The sequence below is a fragment of the Cladophialophora immunda genome (genome assembly GCF_000835495.1).
Source record: "Cladophialophora immunda strain CBS 83496 unplaced genomic scaffold supercont1.1, whole genome shotgun sequence".
Classification (NCBI taxonomy): Eukaryota; Fungi; Ascomycota; class Eurotiomycetes; order Chaetothyriales; family Herpotrichiellaceae; genus Cladophialophora; species Cladophialophora immunda.
Window position 1 is genome coordinate 3,291,985 of NW_015622541.1, and position 24,187 is coordinate 3,316,171.

Here is a 24,187-nt window from a genome sequence, read left to right on the forward strand (position 1 = left end):
GCAACTGGAACTTCCATCTGACTGTCCGCGGAGCCCGTGGTGCGCGCCCCGGATGCACATCTCGGAAAGGAATTCGAGGAGATACGAGATCACGTGGCTTGCACTTGCCCAAACGGGACTTATGCACGGATAATGAGCGAATAACTTCGGGACCGGAACAAGCGACGGCTGCACAATGGCCCCCTATTCCCTCAGAGCATCTGGGCATCCCGGGTGTGGGGATGGCTCCTTCCGGGCATCTGGCAGCCGGTTGGCGGCACCCAAGAATGAGCGTGCTGGTGCCTGGAATGCCTGGAACGCAGCCCCCAGCCGAGCCGCCAAGCAGCCAACCAAAGCGCCCCGAGTGGCTCTGGGTGGCCACTGGTGGCGCCTGGTGGCGCCCGGTGGCCCCTAATTCACGGAGCAGCCAGTCAGCGCCCGCGGCCACGGACATGCAAGCGGGCTTTAGGCTCGTATTCGACGTATACCATGCCCGCACTGGTGATACGCTTTGCCTTGTCCCGGCAAAAAGCGATAGCCTACGGTGCGAGCTGCTGTGTCGAGATTGCGAACAGCACAAAGCTGCCCATCGGAAACTAAACTAAGTCGGATTGCCTTGTCGTCACTTGTTGTTGCGTTAATGCATGGCATTTTCTTGTCTCACGTCCCCTGTTCCCGCGACTTCGACCGAAATCCGACACAGGGCAGGAAAAAAATAACTGTCTCTACCACAAAACAACAACATCCATCCTCCGTGATACCACTGTGCATTTGTCTGCTGCATCCTTCCACCGTCTTCTCGGTCGTTCCCTTTCCCTTCCCTATTAATCTCACCGGTTTCCTTGTTCTCTTCTGCCTGATTGTTGGGGTTATATGAGCATTGGGATTTCTTGGGCCCTACGCCACCACCACCGACTGCCACCTCCCAACTTCACCCGTCTCTTCCCTCGAACCGCTTCCCCCATTATTGTTATTGTCCATGCCTTGACACAGTCCCGCGAATCATGACGACTCCTCTCGTCGGCAACATCACGACAAACTACGATCGAAGTCGTCGAATGTCCGGTGCCTCTCCCGACAACCAGGCCACGGACTTCCCTTATCTGGACCGATCAATGTCTTCAGGTGGTGGTGCCGTAATCGACGAGAGCCAGGATGCCAACAGGGAAATTCAAAACCTCGCCCGCCAATATTCCCGCGTCTCGACCACTGCGGAGCCTGGATACCAACCGTTCGATGAAGCGAGCGCCGGTACCGAGATTGATCCCAACTCGGACAACTTCAATGGCAGGGCCTGGACAAAGGCCATGCTGAGGCTCCAGAAGCAATCCGGCCAGAATGTCGGTCGCACTGCGGGTTTCGCCTTTCGCAACCTCTCGGCCTTTGGCTACACCAAGGGCAGTGACTTCCAGAAGACGGTCGACAATTATCCTCTGGCCCTGATGGACATGCTGCGAGGCATCTTCGGCCACAAAGGCCAACGCGTCGATATTCTACGCAATTTCGAAGGTGTGGTGCAGCCGGGCGAAATGCTCGTCGTCCTAGGACCTCCTGGCTCGGGTTGTTCTACCTTCCTCAAGACCATTACGGGCGAGACGCACGGCTTCAACCTCAGCGACGATTCCTATATCAACTACCAGGGCATTAGCTACAAGCAGATGCACAATGACTTCAAGGGTGAAGCCATCTACACGGCCGAACAGGACGTCCATTTCCCCATGTTGACGGTCGGCGACACGTTGCTCTTTGCGGCTCGGGCGCGAACACCGCAGAATATGAAACTGCCCCCAGGCGTGACCAAGGCAATGTACGCAGCTCACCTACGGGATGTGGTCATGGCCGTCTTTGGCATCAAGCACACCATCAATACCAAAGTCGGCAATGACTTTGTCAGAGGTGTCAGTGGTGGTGAAAGAAAGAGAGTGTCCATCGCTGAGGCAACATTGAGTAATGCTCCTCTCCAGTGTTGGGATAACAGCACGCGAGGTCTGGATTCAGCCAACGCCATCGAATTCTGCAAGACCCTCCGGACCTCGACCGACTTGAATGATACCACTGCGGCTGTGGCCATCTACCAGTCGCCACAAAGTGCCTACGACTTTTTCGACAAGGTCCTTGTTCTCTATCAGGGTCGTCAGATCTTTTTCGGTCGCACTACCGAAGCCCAGAAGTACTTTGAAGATATGGGCTTCGAATGCGCCAAACGCCAGACCGTCCCGGATTTCCTGACCTCCATGACCAACCCGATTGAACGCCTTGTCAAGAAAGGATTCGAGTCGCAGGTGCCTCGCACACCAGACGAGTTCGCCGAACGATGGCAAAACAGCGAAGCGCGACAGAGAATGTTGCAGGAACTGGATGCTTTCGAAAATGCCAATCCGATTGGTGGTCCCAACCTGGAAGCCTTCAAGCAATCTCGTCGTATCCAACAGTCCAAAGCTCAAAGGAAGTCTTCTCCGTACACCTTGTCCTACGGGGGCCAAATCAGATTGTGTCTGTGGCGAGGCTTCAAGCGACTCATGGACGACCCTGCCATTACCCTCACACAGCTTTTTGCCAACTGTATCAACGCTCTTGTGGTTTCTTCCTTGTTCTACAACCTACCAGCCGATACCGACTCACTCCGATCTAGAAGCTCCCTCATCTTCTTCGCGGTCTTGCTCAACGCGTTTGGTAGCGCTCTTGAAATTCTCACACTCTACGCACAGCGCCCGATTGTGGAAAAGCATCAACGTTATGCACTTTACCACCCGTCGGCCGAGGCCTTTGCATCAATGCTCACAGACGTCCCCTCAAAGACTCTCAACGCCATCGGCTTCAATTTGATCCTCTACTTTATGACCAACCTTCGACGGACACCTGGTGCCTTCTTTTTCTTCTTGTTCACCTCTTACATCCTGACCTTTACCATGAGCATGTTGTTCCGCTTCATCGCGTCTGTATCGAGATCGCTCGTGGAAGCTTTGGTCCCGACAGCTGTCTTGATGATCGCCATTGTTGTGTACACGGGTGAGTAAACATGCTGCCCTTCCGAATTTCCGACTTCGAGATTTAGTGACTGACTCACGGGTTAGGTTTTGTTATTCCTGTGGACTATATGCATGGGTGGGCACGCTGGATGAACTACATCAACCCGACAGCATATGGGTTTGAAAGTCTGATGGTGAATGAGTTCCACAATCGTGACTATCCGTGTTCGACCTTCGTCCCTCCGGCGCCTCAGTTTGGAAATGGCTCGACCACGTCCCAAATCTGCACAGTCGTCGGATCCGTGGCTGGCCGAACCTTCGTCGATGGCGACGCTTACATCAACATCTCCTACAAATACTTTGCGGGCCACAAATGGCGGAACATTGGCATCTTATTCGTGTTCATGATCGGACTCTGTGTGATGTACTTGGCTGCAACCGAGACCGTGACCGCCAAGAAGTCCAAGGGTGAAGTGCTACTCTTCCGACGAGGCCACAAACCGGCATTCTTGAAAGAGCAAATGTCTGATATGGAGTCGGGAGGCTCCGACCCGAACCTCGTTGCTCTCGAAAGGAGGCAGACAAAGGATGAACAATTGACGCGACAAGTCAGTGCGGTGATTCAGAAGCAGACTGCCATCTTTCAATGGAAGGACGTCTGTTACGACATCAAGATCAAAGGCCAACCGCGTCGGATTCTTGATCATGTTGACGGTTGGGTCAAACCAGGAACCATGACAGCTCTGATGGTATGGCTTCGCTGGAAATCTTCAGGTCCCATTTTGGCTAATATTGCAACAGGGTGTTTCGGGTGCCGGCAAGACCACTTTGCTCGACTGTCTCGCAACACGTGTGACAATGGGTGTTATCACTGGCGAAATGCTGGTCGATGGACGACAGCGCGACGAGTCCTTCCAGAGAAAGACAGGTTATGTGCAACAGCAGGATTTGCATCTCGAGACAAGTACCGTACGAGAAGCTTTACGTTTTAGCGCCCTCTTACGACAACCGAGAGACACGCCGCGACAAGAAAAGATCGCCTACGTCGAAGAGGTTATCAAATTGCTGGACATGCAGGAGTACGCCGACGCTGTAGTTGGAGTTCCAGGTGAAGGTATGTGCTCCCTAGCCTCGCTCTATCGTCGTTCTCAAGTTCTGACTCTCAATGCCATAGGTCTCAACGTGGAGCAGCGGAAGCGGTTGACGATCGGAGTAGAGCTCGCTGCTCGGCCTCAACTCCTTCTCTTCCTTGACGAGCCTACGTCCGGTCTTGATTCGCAGACTTCCTGGTCCATTTTGAATCTTCTCGAGAAGCTCACAAAAGCTGGCCAAGCTATCCTCTGCACCATTCATCAACCCTCCGCTATTCTATTTCAGAGATTTGACCGACTCCTGTTCCTTGCGGCCGGTGGCAAGACTGTGTACTTTGGTCCGGTGGGCAAGGACTCCCATATCCTGATTGACTATTTCCATAGAAACGGCGCTCATGACTGCCCTCCTGGCGCCAACCCTGCCGAATATATGCTCGAGGCCATTGGTGCAGCGCCCGGATCTCATTCCGATATCGACTGGTTCCAGGTCTGGCGCAGCTCACCAGAATACCAGGAGGTGCAGCGAGAATTGGAAGAGATGAAAGTTGAACGATCTCAAATGGTGGCTCCAACCTCGGCGAACAAGGCAGATTACTTCGAGTTTGCCGCGCCTTTCACACTCCAATTCTGGGAAACGCAGAAACGGGTTTTCGAACAGTATTGGCGAACCCCGGAGTATGTCTACTCCAAGCTCCTGCTGTGCTGCCTGACGGTGTGTATTGCCCTCGTGCTTTGACTTTCCATGATGCTGACCGTGTCGCTAGGGTCTATTCATCGGTTTCTCGCTCTTCAAGGCCCCGAATACTCAACAAGGGCTTCAAAACCAGCTCTTTGGCATCTTCATGCTGTTGGTCCTGTTCTCGCAGCTTGTGCAGCAAATCATGCCTCTCTTCGTCACACAGCGCAGCCTGTATGAAGTACGTGAGCGACCTTCAAAGACCTACTCATGGAAGGCATTTATGCTATCGAACATCCTGGTCGAGCTCCCTTGGGCAACCCTGGGAGCTGTGATCTTGTTCTTCTGTTGGTATTATCCCATTGGACTATACCGAAATGCAGAATACACCGACTCCGTGGCTTCACGTGGGGCAACGCAGTTCTTGTTTGTGTTGGAGTTTATCCTGTTCAGCAGCACCTTCGCGCACATGTAAGTATCTCGACAGCGAACCCTTGCTAGGGATCCGCCTCCCTCAAATGGTACTCTGATGCTAACGGCCTTGCAGGATGATTGCAGGCATTGCAACAGCAGAGACGGCCTCCAATATCGCAAACGTTCTGTTCTCGCTCTGTCTTCTGTTCAATGGTGTCTTGGTCGGCCCCAAGGCGATGCCTGGGTTCTGGATCTTCATGTACCGAGTGAGGTAAGTGGCAAATCATCCTGTGGAGTTGAAAACGGAAGCTGACCCGTGAACTCCAGCCCCTTTACGTATCTAGTCGAAGGGCTCTTGAGCGTGGGAATCGCACACGCACCGGTTGTCTGTGCAGCCAATGAATACCTCCATCTCACCGCGCCGGCCGGCCAAACCTGCGGCGAGTATCTCGGCCCCTTCATCAAGCAAGCGGGCGGCTACCTCCTGGACTCGAACACCACGCAGTGCCAATTCTGCACCGTCAACAGCACCGACACCTTTTTGTCACTGGTGAGCATCTCGTTCTCGCACAGATGGCGCGACTTCGGCATTTTGTTCGTGTACATTGCGTTCAACGTGTTCGCGGCGGTGACTATCTACTGGTTGGCCCGGGTGCCCAAGGGCAAGAAATACGCCGGCGGCAAGGACGCGGACAAGAGCAAGGCGCTGTTCAAGACCCTGAGCAACGCGAGCCAGGGACAGCACCAGCAGCCGGCAGCCGGCGGGAACTACGAGAAGAGTCCCGCCGTGCTCGGAGCGTCGTCGGAGAAGGACCGTCGCACGACGACTCCATCGACGGACGACGACTCGAGCTCTGAGAGCGATCGGTCGATTCGGGAGAAAGACCCAGAGAAGAGAGAGGCCGTCAACGTGCAAGAAGCGGAGAAACCACACCAGCCTAGCCAGAACGAAGTCGCCGCCGCCGCCACCTCCGCCGCGGCAGAGAGGCCAACCACGGAACGCTTCATCACGGCACCGCAGTTCTAATCTAATGGTGCGTTGTTCGCGGGAGGCCTGATTTTTGCTCGATGTACCATATCACTCTATTCTTATTCCTATTCCTATTCCCATAATAGCCGGAGTTGTGCTGTTGTGCGGTGTGTTGTGTGGTGTTTCACATCTTGCTGGACCAAGCTTTCATCTCTTGAATATCATTTCACACACGCCGAGGGCGAGGGCGAGGGCGAGGGCGAGGTCGAAGGTGAAATGGGAGCTGGTAATCTCTTTTGTATCGAAAACCCCCTCTCTAGGGCAGGAACTTTAAAAAGTACCTCACTCATCTGAGGTGCTCGAATAGAATTTGGTTGGGAACCTGGAGTTTCATTGCTCGATGGATGGATGCATGGATGGTTAGATGAATAGATGGGGACAGACTGACAGACAGACAGACAGACAGATGGATGGATGTAGTTATTTACCCTCCGGTGGTGGTGGTTCGGGATTTGCGATTGTCAATGTGAGTCAGTGTCAATGTCAACGATGGGCGTGTAGGACATACATATAGATGTTACATGGGGGGGCCGGGCGATATGGAGCACGAGCAAATCCCTCAACTCAATCATGATTCATACGCGTATACACACACACCCTGGTGTGGTGTGTGACTTGCTGCTTAGAGGTTTTCCTTTCTTCATGAGAGCCCAAAAGGATAGAGGACAGACGTGTGGACTGGTTACAGACTGCACTAAACAAAGTCGTACCATCATCACATTTATTCACTTCTCACTTTACTCACTCACCCGCCCGCCCACCTGCCTGCTAGCCCGCTAGCCCAGGCGGATCCGCGTCCTGGTCTTCTTCAGATCCAACGGCCTGAGGAAAGGGGGGTGCTCCTTCTCGGGGCTCTGCCGTCGGATCCGCTCGCACTCCTCGTCCCAGACGCGGTGGGCCAGGTTCACGAACCCGACGCGCTCAGCCGTCGCCGCACCAGTCGCGCCGGCGCCGCCTGGCCGTCTCTCGATGACCACGACGCAGAGGTCCGTGAACGGGTTGTCGTAAATGCGCTGTTGGTCGCCGACGCTGCGTTGATACGCCAGCCGGCCCACGACCAGGCCCTCCCACGCGGACGAAGAGAGCTCAGTCCTCCGGGAAGGGTCGACGGGCCCGGAGAGCTGGAACGGCGAGTAGATCCCATAGGTCTCGTGGCAGCGGACGAAGAAGCCGGCACGATACGGGACATCAGGCGCATAGGACCACGAGTTCCGGGGCGGGTGGTCGAGCCACTCGAAGCGAAGGGACACGGTGTATACGTCCAGCTGGAGGAAGTTTGACAGCTTCGTCGGCGGTGGCAGGTGGTCAGTCACGATCAGGCGGCGGAACTCCTTCCACGGGACGAGGGTGCCGTCGGCCACCTCGACTGATGCGTCCATGCTCTCCGCAGTGAAGGCTGGGTGGTACGTGTGCTGCACACCCCGGAGCTCAAGGTACGCGACCTCGCCGACCCAGCCGGCCCAGGACCAGCTGGGAAAGCCGGGCCGTCGGGTGGAGGTTTTGACGTGATACCAGAGAAAGCTGTACTGCAGGGCGCCGTCGTCGGAAGGAGATGCCTCTTGGGCGATGACCGCCGGAAGCAAAGCGCCCATATATTGGTACAGGACCTTTGCGTGCGCCATGGCGTTGAAGAGGCCCTGCATGGCTTGGATCACGTCCGAGGAGAAGGAGAGTTGGCGTCTCGAGTAGTCGCTGAGCTTGTAGATCTCGTTGAACGCGCTGGAGAGCGAGCTGTGCGTGTCGATGCGTCCGAGGTTGCTGAAGGGGTATTCCCCCCAGGCCTCGGCGCGGAAGACATTCCACCGCTGCTCCATGTAGACCTGTAGATCAGTAAAGATCAGGCGCGACCCGGAGAATACCATTTCCTGGTACGTCCATGCTCGGGTATTCCATCTCGATTTCAGCACCAGCGCCGGTCCGTCCGGCATGGTCCACGTGAGCAGGTGCTTGCCGACTTTGGCACAAGGCTGCCGACCGGCTTTCCTCTTTCTCGAAACGCCCGGGAGCCCGTGGTCTGCCCCGTCGCCCGCCGCGGCAAATATGGTGAAGGAGGCGCTGCTGTAGATGGGATCCATTTTCTTGATCTGCGTGGCCTTTTCCACGAGATCGGTTTGCGAAATGCAGTACCGATCGACCCACAGGTAAGGGATGCCGACCTTTTTCGCAACCGTGAGAGCATCCTCGATCACCAGTGGTAACTGCTTCGGCAGCCTATCGCCATCTGGGACAGACTCGTCCGATCGTCCCCAGACGTAGCTCAGGGTGGCGAATGGACATCCCTCTGGGGGCTTGACGATGCGACGCGTCGAACAGTCAATGAGCTTGAAGTTGGGGTTATCCTTGAGAGACAGCCCATCCCAGTCTCTGATATTAGTCATGCCGCCTCTCTCTATCCAGCTCTTGACAAAGGCAAAGTCGACATAGTCTCCTACCACCCCAACAGAATGATGTCCCACCGAACTGTCGGCTTTCGGAACCGCGCGAGATATAAAGCCTGACGAGGAACAATCTTCGTCCAATGTGTCGAGAGAAGGTGTTGGTAAGACTGCCAGCCCGGTCGCTTTATAGGACCTAAATGCGCGGAGGGCGTAATGGGTATTTGCACCGTGCTCTGCAAGCTTGTTGTGGTGTATGGTCATGAACAGATAGCAAAGAGCGCAGCGAGTAGGATTCCAGGTCCCGGGCGTACCCAGGGCAGCAACTTCCCAGTTGGTGTCTCTGGACCTATAGTCGTCCTCGATCTTCTTCAGACGGGCGAGGCTGTCGCTGATGCCTTTGCGCAATCCCAGGCATCGACCACAGAGGTCTTGCGCTTTGGGTGGAGTCCCTGGGATAGTTGGGGTTTCAGGATGGTCCTCGCAATAACGGATCCAGCGTCGATACGTGTGATTCATGGCTTCAACGACCTGGTCTGGGTCGGGAGCGCGGGAAATTCTCTGAGCATTCAGAGGAACAGCAAAGGGTTGCGAGATCAAAGGAGCATTTCAGCTCAGAGACCAGAGACCACCTTGAGTCAAGCTGTAAGAGAAGATGCAGCAATTGGGCCACAGTACGTACAATGCGGAGCCCGGTTATCCTATCACTCCCGTCCACGTCAATGGGGCTGACGCATCGTCGCGACGGCCACAACAGAGTCGAGAGGAAGTCGTAGAGACGGAGGTTGAAGATCGAGGAAGAGATTCGTCGATACAATGCATGATGAACCAACCAGTTTGTCGACCAGCGACGCCATATTAAGGCTTGTCCAGCAGGCCAGAGACGCGGCAGCTTGAGCTGAATCTGCGAAGCGTCATTTGAGCGTCATTTGAGCGTCATTTGACCGAATTATAGAGGACTGAGGACCTCGAGGAGTGGCAGGCAACTACCCACCGAACCACCACCGCAGATAACAACTATTCACCCTACATGCAAGGATATTGGACACTTGCGTATTGGTGCACTCTACTCGGTACTCCCTCCAGAAATCATTCCCTCAGAGCACACCACGATAGCCAATCTCGTCAAAGCGGAGCAGCAGAACAGCAGAACAAAGCTCAAATCACCGTGGACGAACGACAAGCCACACCGTTCTCCAGCGTCGGTGCTCGTTCTCCCGACAACTGGGCTTGATCTTCCAAGACACTTGACGCCGGGAGCTGTTTTCGATCTCTCGGCAACCCACGACCATCTTTGCTACATGGGGATTTTCGAAGCGAGAGCTCGGAACGCGGGGTAGAGGCCGCTGCGACCTCTGTCCTGATTCGGGTGGAGGACATGACGACGTCGCAGTCTCTAGTCGACAGAAATCCGGCTCAGAGCCCGAAGATATATGCGGAGAGGGTTACACTTGTGCGGCAATCTGTTCGAAGTATCCATCATGATCGACAGCGACCGCCATCTCCAGTGCAGCAACACGCCCACCGGGCAGATACAAATGCCGTTACCGTCCACAATGAATCCGAGAATGTGTGAAGCAAGTCCCCAACCTCCTCCACGTCCAATATGGCATCCTGGATAGCTCTCTTGCTGTTTGGGCTGGGTGCAGCCACGGCGCAACAATACTACATCCCGGTGTCAGGCATATCAGCAAGACCTCAATGCACGGCCACGCCATCCTACTCACAGCCCACGTACTCACCATACTCTGCGTTTGCGTATTCCATGACAGAGACAGTACGGACTGCCACATCAGTACAGCCGGGCCCTACCACGACGTATGCGCCACCCGCCGCATCGCTGACAAGCCTCATCTCGTCGCTGTCGTTCACAACGTGGGGCAAATGGGATCCTAACGCTACAGTCTCCGCTACGGATACGGACAATCCCTACGGAGATGCGGCGTGGACCGCACTGTGGAAGATGGCCAATCCTCCCAACTTCACAGAGACGTCAGTCTTCAGCACAACCGTCTCGCCAACTCCCATCCCCACAAGCGAGCTCGTACTGCCACCTTCAGACTACTTCGGACCGACGGACTGCTATTACTTCCCGGCCGATTTTCAGTTTGGCGTTGCAGGGTCCGCTGCTCAAATCGAAGGAGCAACCGCTGACGAAGGCAAAGCCCCTTCGCTCATGGACATTTTGATTCAGGATGATCGACCAAAGGACTATGTCACAAACGAAAACTATTACTATTACAAGCAAGAAATAGAAAGGCTAGCCTCGATGGGCGTCAAGTACTATTCTTTCAGTCTTGCATGGAGTCGAATCCTGCCTTTTGCCCTACCTGGAACCCCCGTCAATCAGCAGGGTCTCGACCACTACTCTGACATGATCGATTTTGTGCTTGAGAAGGGCATGATCCCTGCGGTCACCATTCTACATTTCGACACTCCGGCGCAGTTCTTTGCCGCCAACCTGTCGGCGGCTCAAGCGAAACCGGTGATAGGCTATTCAAACGGTGGGTATCAGAACGAGACGTTTGTCGACGCCTACGTCAACTACGCGAAGATTGTTATGACACAGTACGCCGACCGCGTGCCCATCTGGTTCACCTTCAACGAGCCTTTCATCTACTCCTTCAATGGCCTCTCGGTCGACCATGTGCTCAAAGCCCACGCGCAAGTTTATCACTTCTACAAAGAATCGATCAACGGGACTGGCAAAATATCGCTCAAGTTCAACGACAACTTTGGCGTGCCCCGCGATCCTGCCAATCCGAACGACGTCTACGCTGCGGACCACTTCAACTCGTTCCAACTGGGGATGTTCTGCAACCCGATATTTCTGGGCCAAGACTATCCAGACAGCTACAAAGACACAGTCCCCGATTATGTGCCGCTTACCCCAGAGGATTTGAGCTATATCAACGGCACTGCCGATTTTCTTGGTATTGACCCATACACGGTGAGTCTCGTTCTCAATCCACAACAACCATTCTTTCTGGTGGTCTGCCCATCAAACGTGTCGGTATGACCAGAAGCAGGCTAATTAGACCTGACCGAAAGGCCACCGTCGTCTCCCCACCAGTCGCCAACTCGACCGACTCGATCCACGAATGCTGCGGCAACATGTCCAGCACATACTTCCCGTACTGCGTGAACCAGAGCACCCTGACAACGACGGGCTGGGACATCGGCTACCGCTCGCAGTCGTACGTCTACATCACGCCGCGCTACCTGCGCCTGTACCTGTCGTACCTGTACAACACGTTCCACACGCCCATCGTCATCACCGAGTTCGGCTTCCCCGTCTTTGGCGAGGACGACCAGACCGCCCTGAGCGACCAGCTCTTCGACATGCCCCGCTCCGTCTACTACCTCTCGTACATGACCGAGGTGCTCAAGTCCATCTGGGAGGACGGCGTGCACGTCGCGGGCGCCTTCGCGTGGAGCTTCGCCGACAACTGGGAGTTTGGCGACTACACCGCGCACTTTGGCCTGCAGACCGTCAACAGGACCACGCAGGAGAGGCGGTACAAGAAGAGTTTCTTCGACCTGGTCGACTTCATGAACACCCGCACGATGCCCCAGCAGGAGGGGTGGTCGGGGGGATGGAACTTCTGAACCAGGTGCGATCCGGGCCCTGGACGTGTCGGTTTCGAGGAAGCGTGGATGATCAGAAGCTACCGCTTGCACATGGACGACGCGCGGAAACAATCACGTCCCCACGTGCGGGATCCGCCCAACTATTGTGCATACTATCCCAGCCTCTTGGCAAAAGCCCTGATCATACGTTCTGCGGACGTGGCTTACAATGCACCTGTCCGGGGTCACATTTAAAGGGCCGGCATGGCACATCCCAGGGAAGGAGCATAAGTCTTAGTCACGTATGGATATCATTCCGGGAAAAGAGTTCCATATCTTGGGCGATTATTCGAGGTAATGCAATTCGTATGCTAGCCTAGAGTAAGCTTTGTGAATATACAAGGATGCAGTTTGACGACATTCTGAATGGCTCCTTTTTTCCGCCTTTCTCCCTCTCCCTGTTGGTTCCCGTCTCTGTCTCTGGACCACTTCTTTTCTGGCATATCCAAAAAAAACCCCCCCCGTCCTTATCACGAGCCTTGAACGCTCCATCCGACTCGATTTGAGAGAACTACATTCACAGTGGCAATTTCGGGTGTTTCGGCGGCTGGCAGCTGGTAGAGACTTTGTTTCCTCGGACCCGATCAGAAGACAGAGTGGACCGCAGCCTTTGCCCAGTCCAGGGCTCCCTTCTTCTTCTGCTCCTCTTGGAGTTCCATGATACTCTCCCGGCGCTGTTGGTCCGAGACGCCAGGCCCGGAAATGAGTTCGACCTGTCCCTCGCGCATTCCCGTGTAGATGTCGATGTCCTTGATTTTGACATAGAGCGGGCGATGCTCCTTTTGCATGAACCAAGACCAGAGCTTCCAGCCCAGGTACAGGGCGAGAAGGAAGGGGCCGGCAAGATAGTCCTGGAAGAAGATGGTGGCGTTGAGATTGGGCCCGCCGACCGGGTACAGGGCGACGTAGAACTGGGCGGCCAAGCAGACGAAATTCAGGACGGCGCAGACGTAAGAGCCGTAGATGCCGAAAGCGGCTTTAAAGGGGATTTCATCCAAGCTGTGGCCTTGATGTTTCCTGTGTGAAACGTCAATTTTGGTGGGCGAGGACAAAAGAATGCGAAGAAACGGAAGGACGACTTACCATGCGGCCCGGAAGCGGATGTGCGCAATAGCGATGCTGCCGAAAATGAAGAACGAAGAGAGACCGGACAAGGCCAGGAGCCAGTTGAAGACGTTACCACCTCCATTCTTGTCCAGGTTGAGGAACGCCAAACAACCGAAAAGGAGTTGAAGGATGGTGACGACGACAGGGCGGCCCTTCTTATCGACGTATGCGAAGAGCTTGGGTCCCATACCTGTTGCAAGTGGTCAGTGTTGATCTGATAAGCCCTCGACATCAAATTTCTTACCATGTTGAGCCAACGCCTGGAAAGTTCGAGTAGAGGCAAATGTACAGGAGTTGGCAACACTCATGACAGAAATCAGAATCATGGCGTTGAATATCGAGGGGAGTGCTTTGATGCCTGCTAGTTCGATAGCAATCACAAAGGGGGAATGTCGACTTTCGGCTCCCGGACCGCTGTAGAGCGGACTGTCTGCAGGGACAATAAGGCCGACGAGGAAGAGATTGACGACGTAAAAGATGCAAATACGCCACACGACTTGTCGCGAAGCCCTGGGAATTTCCTTCCTAGGATTTTTGGCCTCGGCAGCCGCAAGTCCAGTAAGTTCGGTGCCGCCAAAAGCAAAGGAGGCCGTGACAAAGACGGTACAGAAACCGTGGAAGCCATTGAGGAAAGCACTCCATGGAGAATGCCTATAACGAGGTGGCCCGGTCAGTGATTGTGTGAGAAGCTCCTTGAACATAGCCATACCAGTATCTGGCTCCGATGTAGCCTCGATGATCGGTCGGGACACCTCCACAGTCGATGATGATTCCCAGGATGATAAATCCAATGCAGGCAGTGACTTTCATTGCGCTGAGGATAAACTCGACCTAATCTGGTCAGCAGCCAGTACTGATGACCGATAGATGGTCACTTACCTCTCCATAGCCCCTGACTCCGAAGTATTGGATGACGGTCAGAGCGAAAAGTAACGGGATGATCCAAGCGCAATCATTCACGTTCTCTACACTTGTCCAATAGTGGATGATCTTGCTATGGCGTCAGCTGTGATGCAGGATGGCCAGGATCATTCTTACATTGCAAGCTGCGGAAATTTCGAATGGAAGCACCGTGAGCCAACCAATGCCGTATTGCCAACCACAGGCAAATCCCCACGAAGGGTCAATGAATCTGCAGATGTACATGGTAAATGCTCCGTTGATGGGGTACATGACAGCCAATTCGCAAAGCGCTTGCATCATGAGATAACTGAACAAGATAGTCAGAATGTTTTCACGTCAGAGTAGGACTTTCATGAAGCGTACACCATGAAACCTGTTTTGAAGCATTAGACTGGTCAGTTTGATTTGGCTTGTTTCGCACTCACCGATGATCATGAAGCCGATGAGAACGGCGGCAGGGCCTCCAGTTTGGAAAGCACCACCGCTTCCAATAAAGAGACCAGCACCGATGGCACCACCACTGAGCGAAAGGTCAGCAAATGAATTAGTACAAGTCTTCAGACGAGAAAAGCATTCATGTGTTGGTAGTAGCCAACACCACGGCGTAGCGATGAAGGGAGAATTCTCCCCAATCAAGCAGACTTACATGGCAATCATCTGCATGTGTCTGCCTTGCAGATTCCGGTGCAGCTTGCCCTGATCGGTCTCAACAATGGCAACATCGGCGGCGTCGACACTGAATTGGCGGCCATGCAGGTGGTCGGCCAAACTGGCCGGCTCGACCGCATCGGACTTGGCCAGCTTCTCTGGGTCCTGCAGGCTGAGACTTTCTCGACGTTCGCTCATCTTGGAAGTTGGGGGGAAGAGCGCGTTGCAAGGTGAAAATCAAAGAGAAAGAATGGAAGTGAGACGAGGTCAGTCGAGAGGGCTGGGCCGCGCAAGATAAAGCACGACAAGCATGGAGGCTTGTATGCTGATAAGCACGTCAAGCTCTACCTCGTTTTGGCGATCTCGAGATAGGCGTTCACGACGGGCGAATGGGCGAGGATTTTAAGGTGCTGGATGTGGTCAAGGCAGGTAACTTAGCCTCATTTTTAGCATTGGACCCCGATCTTTCTTTGGCGAGATTGCTGTCCAAGTGATTGGGCATATGCACTCTCACAAGAAATCGCTCTTCTAGAAGGCATGTCTTACTGGGTGCTATCTCGCGAGGGTGGTATCAGATGCCGGGGTGCTTGCTTGGAGTTGCGAGATATGGTTAACGCCTTCTAGTGTGGCGCTAATGTTGATACGGAAGGTACCGTCCATCCGAGTTAATCGTGCAGTGGCCATGCCGTAGCTTGCTCACGGATGCAACAAAGGTGCGTCTCATGCAGCTGAGCGCGTCGAGTTGCTGTTTCTCGAAGCAGAGGTGCACATGTGTAAGGTGCAGGTAAGCCAGTGGGGAGCGAGGAGGGCAGATGTGGGTAAGGCTGAGGTGACTTCGAGCCTGGTCACCTGACACCCGAATCAAGGGGGGCTAAGGAACATGGCCGTGGCCCCAGAAGTGGCTGATAAGCCGGGCAGCGTACCAAGGAGGGTGATTGGTCTCGAATATCTGAGGTATCGTGCCAAGGTAGTAAACAATCTACAGAGCTTGACGAATAAGGTCCAAAGTCAAGGTGGTAGTTTGTAGCAAGAAGCCCTTGTACGGAGTACTCCTGGCCCATGATAAGGATTGCACTCCGGTTATACGAGGAGAAGAAATGACCCACCGATAGATCGTAACCATGGGCAGTTAGGACCTTGCTGATTCACCTAGGTCTCTATTCGTAGATACCATATAAAGACGTGAGAGCAAAGCGCTAACAAGAGGAGAATCAAAGGATCATAAGAAGACGGAGCAGATGATGATGGTGATGTTAAAGTCCAAGACAAATTAAGCTTAATCGTAATCCTCTGTAATTAAGGCGAGTGCTGAAAGTTACCTGGTACGTACTATGGAGAAAGCAGCGTGAGACGCTCGGCGCCAATCTACCTTGTTCCTGAGACTGCAGGCTACAACCACGACACCTTACGTGTTGCTTGTCAATTCCCAACCACAGCGCAGCGAATCAAACAATAATAGCCTGCGCGACCATCTTCTCACACCGGGTGAGCTTTGAGCGTATTCTGTCCACGGTGACGGGCGTTGGGCCACTCTCCTTCTACCACGCTTCTCCTCCGTACTTCTCTGGTCGAGTCGCTGCCATGGACCCAAGAGGTCTGACCTTGCGGAAGAAACGCAAAGACCGCCCAACCATCAGTGCACCGCAAAATGCCTCTGGGCCCGGCATCGGCAGACCAGGGCTTCCGTCTCAGAACAAGGCCGGGAACACCCTGACTGTACCGCGAGACCGTAATGCCCCGACTGAGACATCTGATCTGGTCAAACGTCGATATTCAACAAGATATAATCAGCTCCCCGACTTCAGTAACCTCAGCACTCCCGCTGTTCCCGCTCTCCCGGGGTCCGGTACCCTCAAGCGTCGCTCTGGAGGCGCTTCTCCGCGTCGGCCAGGGGCAGGATCGACCTCTCGCCCGCTTGTCGTTGACAACGACGTCCTCCGAGACCCAAACCTTCAGCACGAACGATACGTCACTGATCTCCTCGCCAATGCCTCCGAACAAGATATCCAAGAATACCAGAACAATTTGCAGCGGCTCAAGAACCGCAACTCTCAGGAGCTGCAGCGGAGCGTCTATCAGAACAGAACACAGTTCATCAAGATCAGCAAAGAGGCGGAAAAGTTGAAGGCCGAGATGGGCATTCTACAGGGCCTCATGTCCGAGCTGACTGGCACTCTGGGAACTGGGAATGCAGCATCTGCAAGCACTCCTCTGTCGCCCGAGGCCAATGGGACTTCTCTGTCCAGGAGAAATACAAACAGGACGTCGGTCGCGAATTTGGAGCACATGTGGAACATCCAACTACAAACCCTGTGGAAGAATATCGAGAAATCCCAAAAGTTTTTACCGGCTACACCTGGCCGCCATATTGTCGCAGAGACAGGCAACTGGATCGAGCTGGATTCGGCCACTTGGAAACCAAAACGGCCGGTTCACATCGTCCTTCTAAACGACCATCTTCTTGTTGCATCTAAGAAACGCAAGCGGGTAGACCCGAACGCACCTCAACAGGGTCCTGCCCCGACCAAATTGGTCGCCGAGGAGTGCTGGCCACTCCAGGACATTGAAATCATCGACATGTCCGCCAGTGTGGCGAATGGCGGGACCACGACACCAGCTGAGGAAAAGGTCATTGCCTCTGCACTGACAATCCGATCTGGTGGTCGGTCGCTCACCTACCGACACGAGAAACGTGACGAAAAGGCCAAAAACGGTCTTTTGATGGCGCTCAGAAAGGCTACTGAGGACGTCCGGAAGGCCGCCAAAACACAGGAAGAGCAAAGCAATCCACTTCAAACCGAAAGCCTAAACTACTTTGCGGCTCGCGATCCAGCGTCGGCAAAAAACACCGAAATCATCGAAAGCCTCAACTCCTCCAAGGAGAAACCCGACATCCTCATCGAAGTCGATGGCCGGCAACAGAATTTCCGCTGGGTCGAGGGACAGATAGATGACCTGGACATTGAAATCTCCCTACAACGATTCGACGAAGCCGTCGAAAAAGTTGAAAAACTACGCAAGATTGCCAAGAGCTTAAAGGGCAATTCGGTCGCGCAAGAACTAATCAGCGTCAAGGTAGATGAGCGCGCGGGCAAGCTCGCCACGGTGCTCAGTCGAGAGCTGGTCGAGACGCCATCTTTCATGGAAGCTACGAAACGCAAGGTCAGCTACCTCATCCGCCTCGGATTTGAGGATCGCGCAAGAGAAGCCTACCTCAACGCCCGGAGTGAAACGCTCATCAAACGAGCCCGCCAATGCGTTTTTGAAGGTGATTTGCATCGCTATGTCTTCTCCATCTCTTACGTCTACTTCACTATCGTGAAGAACACTGTGCTTATATATCAAGCTGCCTTTTCACCATTGACCATCAGCGCTTGTGTCAAATGGGCCGATATGCATTTGGAGACATTCAATACGCTGCTAGTGAGGCAGTTGAGTGCTATTGAGAAGCAAGGGAAGTTGTGGCGAGAATGTATGGATGTGGTGTGGCAGCATGAGAGGGAGATGTTAGGGGATTCGGGTCTAGATTTTAGAGAGGTCATTGGCCGCGAACTGGAGGTCAGGGATCTTCCGAGCACTGCAAAGCCAGGAGGCAACACTGGGGGGTCCGCAGGGAGTAGGGAGAAGAGCCGGTCCAAGTCACGAACAAGGGGTGCTACATGAGAACGGTGCAGGGTGAGCGGAGAAGGCAAATAGATTGGTACTCCATCAAATCTACACAAGGTATATGCAAAGATGCACAACAGACTCCCGGCGCTTTTTGCTCATGCTGGAATTGGAAATTTTCTTCAGCACTGCCCCATTTCGCACGGTCGCAAGCTTGGTGTTGACACGCAGGAGTACTGCGATGATGATACATGGTGTACAGATGATGAGTCCATGCTTTCGATGCTCGTCGAGCAGCGATTTGTACTTGTCTCAGGAGCAGGACTCGGAAACGGGGAGGTATCGCAGGCGCGTTTATTCGTTGATCTTTGCGAGAAGCCTTCACACCGTTAGCATATGATTTTCCTCTTGGCCAAACCTGTGACATTTGAGACATACTCATGATCCCGGAACAGATGGTACTCCTCCTCTCCCACTTTCACCGGGCTTCCACCATACTGAGGGATCAAAACCTTGTCACCCTCCTGGACGCTCATTGCCATTCTCTTGCCATCTTTGTCGAATCCACCGGGTCCGACGGCTAGCACCTTTGCTTCGTTCAACTCCTTGACGCTGCTTTCCGGGAGGTAGATACCAGCAGCTGTCCGCGACTCAGCCTTGATTCGCTGCACTAGAACGCGGTCGAGAAGAGGGACAAGGGATCGGATGCTCTTGAGTGCGGTAGTCTGCGCGAGGTGTTTGTCAATCGACTGAATTGCGAGCGATTGCGGTGCGACGGCGCCTCCCGAAGCTTCTGTTGAGGGGAAAATGACTTACCATCTTGACTTGATTGGAGAGATTCAGCGGGAAACTGGATGGACTTGGTGTAGGAGGAATAGATGCACGCAAAGGTCAGTAAACAGATGATCACTTTTCAAGAGGTCCCGGGGACTTTTTCTCGAACCATCCGCTCGTTAGACTTTCCTCGGATGAGCTCCGATAATGATTGGACAGGAAACGCCGCAAACTTTCCAAGCTGCATCGCAAACAAAGCAAACATGGCAAACAATCTGCGCTGGTTTACCTCGTCGCCAAATACCAGCCTCCAGCACATCCCTTTCCCCCACTTTCAGTGAGCATTACTCGGGCTGTCAAGATGATGGACTCGGACGAAGACGATATCTATCCGGATCACGATGAGTCGAACGGCCAGAAACACCAAGGTGAGGTGAAGATGGAGGACGCCGACGACGGTGAAGAGGAAGGCGAGGAAGTCGAGGAGGAAGAAGACGATGATGTATGAAATGCGCCTCAAAAGGAGATTGCGAGGAACTGACTGTTTACCAGGATGATGTCGATTTTATCATCGACGTCAAGGATGAGCCCAAGCCAGAGCCAGGCTCTGGACCAGGTTCTCAGACAAAGAGGCTTCCTGGACTCGGACCAGCTGGTGCAGATGTGCGGAAATCATCATCAACACCGACGCCAGCAATGAAAGCAGGCACACCCGCAGATGTACGAGGCGGATCGCAACCTCCGAATGATCGTCCTGGCACCGACTATCCAGCGCGACACACGTCCAAGATCGATCCGAACGGTAACCCCGTACACCCCGCCACTGGCAAGCCCATCATGTCCACCGACTTCGATGTTGATTTCCCCTCGGAATCGTCAAAGCCCTGGCGCAAGCCCGGGGCAGATATAACGGACTACTTCAACTACGGATTTGATGAATTTACGTGGGCATCTTACTGCCTCAAGCAAGAGCAGATGCCAAAAGAAGTGAAAGAGATCACACAACAAGCAGAACAAATGAAAGCGTTTGTAGAAGGTATCCCTGGAGGTGGCATGCCAGGGGTGCCTGCGATGCCAGGTGCACCGGCAGCTGATATGTCACAAATGGCAATGCCCAATGACGCACAAATGCAGCAAATGTTCGCTGCAATGACGTCTCAGGGTCTGGATCCGACAACGATGGACCCTGCTCAGTTTATGCAGTTCATGGCAGGCGGAGGAGCGGCCATGATGGGACAACCCCAGCCGCCCACTGGTCCCTCTGCTTCGTTTGCAGGGGGTGGAGGAGGAGGGTTTGATCAAGGGGGAGGCGGCGGCGGCGGTGGCTTTGGTGGCCGCGGAAGAGGAAAAGGTGGGAGGAGAAATTGGTAGAGACAGTTTCGTCATCCGGACTCGCCCGTCCATTACTGATCACAACTTGCTGTCTCGGCCAACGAGCCTGACCGCTTCCGGCTCTATCATGGCCAAAATTGACGGAAGGCTTTGAACCTGCGGCACCGAAATTCCACATTTCGCTTTGCTCGTGAGTGCCAGTGACTTCAACGACTTGCCTCAACAGCTTGAGGGCATCTCATATAGGGCGCGACGGCTCAACCGAGCAATGAGATGAAATTCTAACAGAGTCTGGTGGACATGTTGAAGCAAGTTCAACCACAGGGCATTACTACCTACCGCCAGAGGACGACGGCGGGAGCAGCTCACCTGAACCATCTTGCTTGGTCTTATTTGGCTCACTGTAACAGAAGCAGGACGCAATCATGCACGTACACACACACAATCGACTTCATGTTAAATTCATTGCATTGGCTTACGTTTTGGTGTTTGTAATATATGCTCGACTCCTGAACAATTTCAGCCTTGCGCCCCTCCAAGGCTGGCCAAGCTACAACCACCCACATCGTGTACGGGTACCTGCCTGTCGGCGTATCGCAGCCGCAGGAGGCGGTATGGCCTCTGAATTGGCTTATCCATCACGCATAGTCGACTGTTCGTTGGTGGGTAAGCTGACTGGGCCGGCCATTATATGATTTGTTGCGCGAGGCAAAGGCACCAAGTCTACGGAAAGCGGGAGTGCGACGAGGCCCCCGATGGAGACAACTCGAGATGCCTTACCGCAAGGAACATCACCCCAAATCTATCCAAGTTGCCCCTTTCAAATACGTAACGCTGCTTGTCTAGGCTGATGATCGCCTCGTATGTTGACGCCCGTCCTCTCGCGGACCTTGGTTGGACGACATATCTGTGATGCCGCAGATCTGCTACTGCGCAACCACATGGATCAAAACGATCACGACCTTACTGGTAAGAGTTAAATTCCCTGTAATCATAAGCTCAAGGTTTCGTCCCGGTATGTCTACGATGTCAGCTCCTTTCAGGCCCTTTTCGCGCTCCCGCAGAAGAATATGGTAAAAGGGTTAAAGAGAGAGCAGCAGAGCTCGTGTCTGGGACCTACCTCACTCAACTCGATACTTCTTCTATCCACACCCTCTGTCTCTGTGTGAGACACCGAAACCACCGACAATGACCGACCCTCTAGACGAGCAGCTGGACCACCTCCGCTCGCTGCTCTCCGAGTCAGAAGTCATACTGCCGTCGTCAGAGCTCTACGCAGCACAAACGTCGACATGGGCGGCGCAGAAGAACCTCCATCCACGCCTCGTCGTCCGCCCGAGCTCAACGCAATCGCTCTCAAGAGTCCTACGATACCTGTCGACCACGGACCTGGACATGGCAGTGCGCAGCTCCGGGTACGGCTCGGCCTCAGCCCGGGACGTGGTCATCAGCATGGAGTCGTTTGACGAATTCGAGTATGATGGTGAGAAGGAGATTGTGACGTTGGGCGCGGGACAGCTGTGGAGGGATTACTACGACAAGATGGAGAAGGTCGCTCCCGACCGTCACGGTACATTTCGAACCTTCCAACCCTTCCATTTTCCACGATGGTGCCAGCAATGCTGACTGTCCTTTCCGCCCATCTCGTGAGAAATAGTGATCGCTGCACGAACCCCAGCCTTGGGGATCGGAGGGAGCATCCTCTCCGGGGGCTTCTCGTGGCTCGCCCGGCAGCACGGCAACACCTCCGACCCGGACAACATGCTCGACGCCGAGGTGGTCAAGATGGACGGCACGATCCTGTGGGCCTCGCAGGAGCCGGACCTGCTGTGGGCGTTGCGCGGCGCCGGGGCGAGTTTCTGCGTGGTCACCACGTTCAAACTGCGCGCCTACCCGTGCCCTCAGGACATTTACGCAGGGCCCATCATCATCCCGCGCGGCCAGCTGCCTCTCGTCGCCAAGGGCGTCGCAGCCATGAACGAGACGCGCCCGTCGCAGACTCTCTCGGCACCACCGCCGCCACCACCACCGCAAGTCTCGATGGATCTGTACGTGGTGAGGAAGGAGCAGGCGGCGCACATGATGGGCAGCGCCGTCCCGGAGGATCTGCTGATCGTGCAGGCCTTCGACGCGCTGGGGCCGCAGCACGCAAGGTCCGCGGGCGGGTTTCAGTGGGCGCTCGAGATCCCCGGCGCGGTGGACATGACCCGGGTCACCAACCTGCGGGGCGTCTCGCAGATGCATGGTACGTTTATGATGCTTTCTCACAAGGTCAAGCCCAATCCCAATCCCAAGCCCAAACCAGGAGCAGGACTCCCCACGGAACTGTCTGTCTTCTCCAGAGCACCCAACCAGACAGACCACAGTCCCCCCCAAACGGAAAGACACACGAGAATGAAGAAATAGCAAGAGCTAACCGATGCCGCGCCCGTGCACCCGTTCCGGTGTGCTGGGTGACCCGGGTCCGCAGAACAAGTCACCGCCCTCAAAGGCCGGTTCAACACGTTCTGGCAGCCCCTGACGGTGACGACCCTGACGGAAGACACCGTCCTCAACGCGGTGAACTGGTTCGACCGCGTCGGCGCGGCCGGCGGCTCGGTCGCCAACAGCGTCCAACTCGTCTTCGAGTGCCTGTGCACGCGGGACCCGGCGAGCGGCGCCGCCTCGGGAGCGTCGGCCTGGCCGCGCCCAAGGGGGATGAAGAACACCATCATCTGCGCGGCCGGGTGCGATGCGACTGAAACCAGTACTGAGATTGAGACTGGAATTAGGCCTAGAGGCCAAGGCACAGAGAAAGCCGGTGGAGGTGCTAGCGGTGACGACGATGTTGAAGACGAACTCGCCACAGCGCGACGACTCTGTCTCGAGGCACCGGGCGTGATCCTCGGACGAGATGGCCAGCAGGGGGTGCGATACGCCCCGAACGCGCTGGAGGAGTACCATGACCTGAAAGACGTGAGTTGTCTAATTCATTTTCCGCCCGCGTTGTTTCACTGGATATCTGAACGCCGAGTAAAAGCCATTTGGTGTCCATCCGTCTGCTAACCTCCATATGACCGTTCTGCGGTCCCTCGTTGTTATACCGACAGGTCTTCGCCGAGCATCTCCCGAAACTCCTCGTGTTGAAGAAGCACTACGATCCGCGGAACAGGTTGAAAGGACCGATCAATCTCGCGCAGCCCCCCTCCGTCTAAGAGGAAGGCATGGCGCTATCATCTTCAACGCCATTCTAACACCAAACATCCCAAAAAGCCAAGCCACAAGAACAGATTTCTTTCTACCAATACATTGATTTGTCTACTTGGCCTACCACGTTGATGGAGCACGCTTGTCATGGACCGCCTCGTGCCTTTGTAGATGGATGAGGTTGTGTTGGATAACAACTCGAAGCCCGCCTTCCAGCGCCTTGTGTCAGTTCTCTCGTCACCAACGGCCTCATAATAATTACATTTAAAACACCTATCGGTATTGTCTAAGCTGGGTATGTTTACCGCTATGGACGGCATGCTCTTAGCTGCCTCGAATTTGTAAAGTTCCGGCAAAGCATTCTCAGAGCAATCTCGACAGAGCGGAACCATTCGTCCATGGTTCCACATGCAAATATTGAGCGAGTCCTAGACGTTGAGAGCACATGTCTAGCAGACCATAAGCCC

At 54.5% G+C, this 24,187-nt stretch overlaps 7 protein-coding genes across 7 annotated transcripts; 4 read left to right on the top strand and 3 right to left on the bottom strand.

Annotated features, from left to right (window-relative positions):
• Nucleotides 1-666: 666 nt before the first annotated feature.
• On the top strand, nucleotides 667-6,757 carry PV07_00944 (uncharacterized protein). Its single transcript, XM_016387436.1, has 7 exons — nucleotides 667-2,988; nucleotides 3,054-3,697; nucleotides 3,750-4,062; nucleotides 4,123-4,751; nucleotides 4,804-5,186; nucleotides 5,263-5,400; nucleotides 5,457-6,757. Exons 1-7 carry the CDS (start codon nucleotides 984-986, stop codon nucleotides 6,154-6,156), a joined length of 4,812 nt encoding a protein of 1,603 aa, XP_016254364.1. The 5' UTR covers nucleotides 667-983; the 3' UTR covers nucleotides 6,157-6,757.
• Nucleotides 6,758-9,294, bottom strand: PV07_00945 (uncharacterized protein). Its single transcript, XM_016387437.1, has 2 exons — nucleotides 9,217-9,294; nucleotides 6,758-9,166 (listed from the first exon to the last, which is right to left on the bottom strand). The coding sequence occupies exon 2, from the start codon at nucleotides 9,051-9,053 to the stop codon at nucleotides 6,936-6,938; it is 2,118 nt and encodes a 705-aa protein (XP_016254365.1). The 5' UTR covers nucleotides 9,054-9,166; nucleotides 9,217-9,294; the 3' UTR covers nucleotides 6,758-6,935.
• A 545-nt stretch (nucleotides 9,295-9,839) lies between these two features.
• On the top strand, nucleotides 9,840-12,263 carry PV07_00946 (uncharacterized protein). Its single transcript, XM_016387438.1, has 2 exons — nucleotides 9,840-11,484; nucleotides 11,586-12,263. The coding sequence occupies exons 1-2, from the start codon at nucleotides 10,141-10,143 to the stop codon at nucleotides 12,141-12,143; spliced, it is 1,902 nt and encodes a 633-aa protein (XP_016254366.1). The 5' UTR covers nucleotides 9,840-10,140; the 3' UTR covers nucleotides 12,144-12,263.
• Nucleotides 12,264-12,519: 256 nt separating this feature from the next.
• On the bottom strand, nucleotides 12,520-15,065 carry PV07_00947 (uncharacterized protein). Its single transcript, XM_016387439.1, has 9 exons — nucleotides 14,821-15,065; nucleotides 14,600-14,694; nucleotides 14,538-14,547; nucleotides 14,310-14,481; nucleotides 14,151-14,261; nucleotides 13,981-14,102; nucleotides 13,516-13,922; nucleotides 13,248-13,461; nucleotides 12,520-13,181 (listed from the first exon to the last, which is right to left on the bottom strand). Exons 1-9 carry the CDS (start codon nucleotides 15,018-15,020, stop codon nucleotides 12,749-12,751), a joined length of 1,764 nt encoding a protein of 587 aa, XP_016254367.1. The 5' UTR covers nucleotides 15,021-15,065; the 3' UTR covers nucleotides 12,520-12,748.
• Nucleotides 15,066-16,211: 1,146 nt separating this feature from the next.
• Nucleotides 16,212-18,634, top strand: PV07_00948 (uncharacterized protein). Its single transcript, XM_016387440.1, has one exon. The coding sequence runs from the start codon at nucleotides 16,404-16,406 to the stop codon at nucleotides 18,483-18,485; it is 2,082 nt and encodes a 693-aa protein (XP_016254368.1). The 5' UTR covers nucleotides 16,212-16,403; the 3' UTR covers nucleotides 18,486-18,634.
• Nucleotides 18,499-19,365, bottom strand: PV07_00949 (uncharacterized protein). Its single transcript, XM_016387441.1, has 3 exons — nucleotides 19,245-19,365; nucleotides 18,867-19,153; nucleotides 18,499-18,807 (listed from the first exon to the last, which is right to left on the bottom strand). The coding sequence occupies exons 1-3, from the start codon at nucleotides 19,245-19,247 to the stop codon at nucleotides 18,783-18,785; spliced, it is 315 nt and encodes a 104-aa protein (XP_016254369.1). The 5' UTR covers nucleotides 19,248-19,365; the 3' UTR covers nucleotides 18,499-18,782.
• Nucleotides 19,366-19,499: 134 nt separating this feature from the next.
• PV07_00950 (uncharacterized protein) lies at nucleotides 19,500-21,013 on the top strand. Its single transcript, XM_016387442.1, has 2 exons — nucleotides 19,500-19,704; nucleotides 19,755-21,013. The coding sequence occupies exons 1-2, from the start codon at nucleotides 19,564-19,566 to the stop codon at nucleotides 20,571-20,573; spliced, it is 960 nt and encodes a 319-aa protein (XP_016254370.1). The 5' UTR covers nucleotides 19,500-19,563; the 3' UTR covers nucleotides 20,574-21,013.
• Nucleotides 21,014-24,187: the final 3,174 nt, after the last annotated feature.

What these genes read in the sequence shown, in the direction of transcription:
- PV07_00944 (XM_016387436.1), top strand. Translation starts at nt 984, where the DNA reads ATGACGACTCCTCTCGTCGGCAACATCACGACAAACTACGATCGAAGT. An exon ending in CGCCATTGTTGTGTACACGG is followed by an intron (nt 2,989 to 3,053) that starts GTGAGTAAACAT and finishes CTCACGGGTTAG; the next exon opens with GTTTTGTTATTCCTGTGGAC. An exon ending in AGCAGCACCTTCGCGCACAT is followed by an intron (nt 5,187 to 5,262) that starts GTAAGTATCTCG and finishes ACGGCCTTGCAG; the next exon opens with GATGATTGCAGGCATTGCAA.
- PV07_00945 (XM_016387437.1), bottom strand. Translation starts at nt 9,053, where the DNA reads ATGAATCACACGTATCGACGCTGGATCCGTTATTGCGAGGACCATCCT.
- PV07_00946 (XM_016387438.1), top strand. Translation starts at nt 10,141, where the DNA reads ATGGCATCCTGGATAGCTCTCTTGCTGTTTGGGCTGGGTGCAGCCACG. An exon ending in TTGGTATTGACCCATACACG is followed by an intron (nt 11,485 to 11,585) that starts GTGAGTCTCGTT and finishes CCTGACCGAAAG; the next exon opens with GCCACCGTCGTCTCCCCACC.
- PV07_00947 (XM_016387439.1), bottom strand. Translation starts at nt 15,020, where the DNA reads ATGAGCGAACGTCGAGAAAGTCTCAGCCTGCAGGACCCAGAGAAGCTG. An exon ending in AAATTTCCGCAGCTTGCAAT is followed by an intron (nt 14,262 to 14,309) that starts GTAAGAATGATC and finishes CGCCATAGCAAG; the next exon opens with ATCATCCACTATTGGACAAG. An exon ending in GAGTCAGGGGCTATGGAGAG is followed by an intron (nt 14,103 to 14,150) that starts GTAAGTGACCAT and finishes TGACCAGATTAG; the next exon opens with GTCGAGTTTATCCTCAGCGC.
- PV07_00948 (XM_016387440.1), top strand. Translation starts at nt 16,404, where the DNA reads ATGGACCCAAGAGGTCTGACCTTGCGGAAGAAACGCAAAGACCGCCCA.
- PV07_00949 (XM_016387441.1), bottom strand. An exon ending in CATCTGTTCCGGGATCATGA is followed by an intron (nt 18,808 to 18,866) that starts GTATGTCTCAAA and finishes AACGGTGTGAAG; the next exon opens with GCTTCTCGCAAAGATCAACG.
- PV07_00950 (XM_016387442.1), top strand. Translation starts at nt 19,564, where the DNA reads ATGATGGACTCGGACGAAGACGATATCTATCCGGATCACGATGAGTCG. An exon ending in AGGAGGAAGAAGACGATGAT is followed by an intron (nt 19,705 to 19,754) that starts GTATGAAATGCG and finishes ACTGTTTACCAG; the next exon opens with GATGATGTCGATTTTATCAT.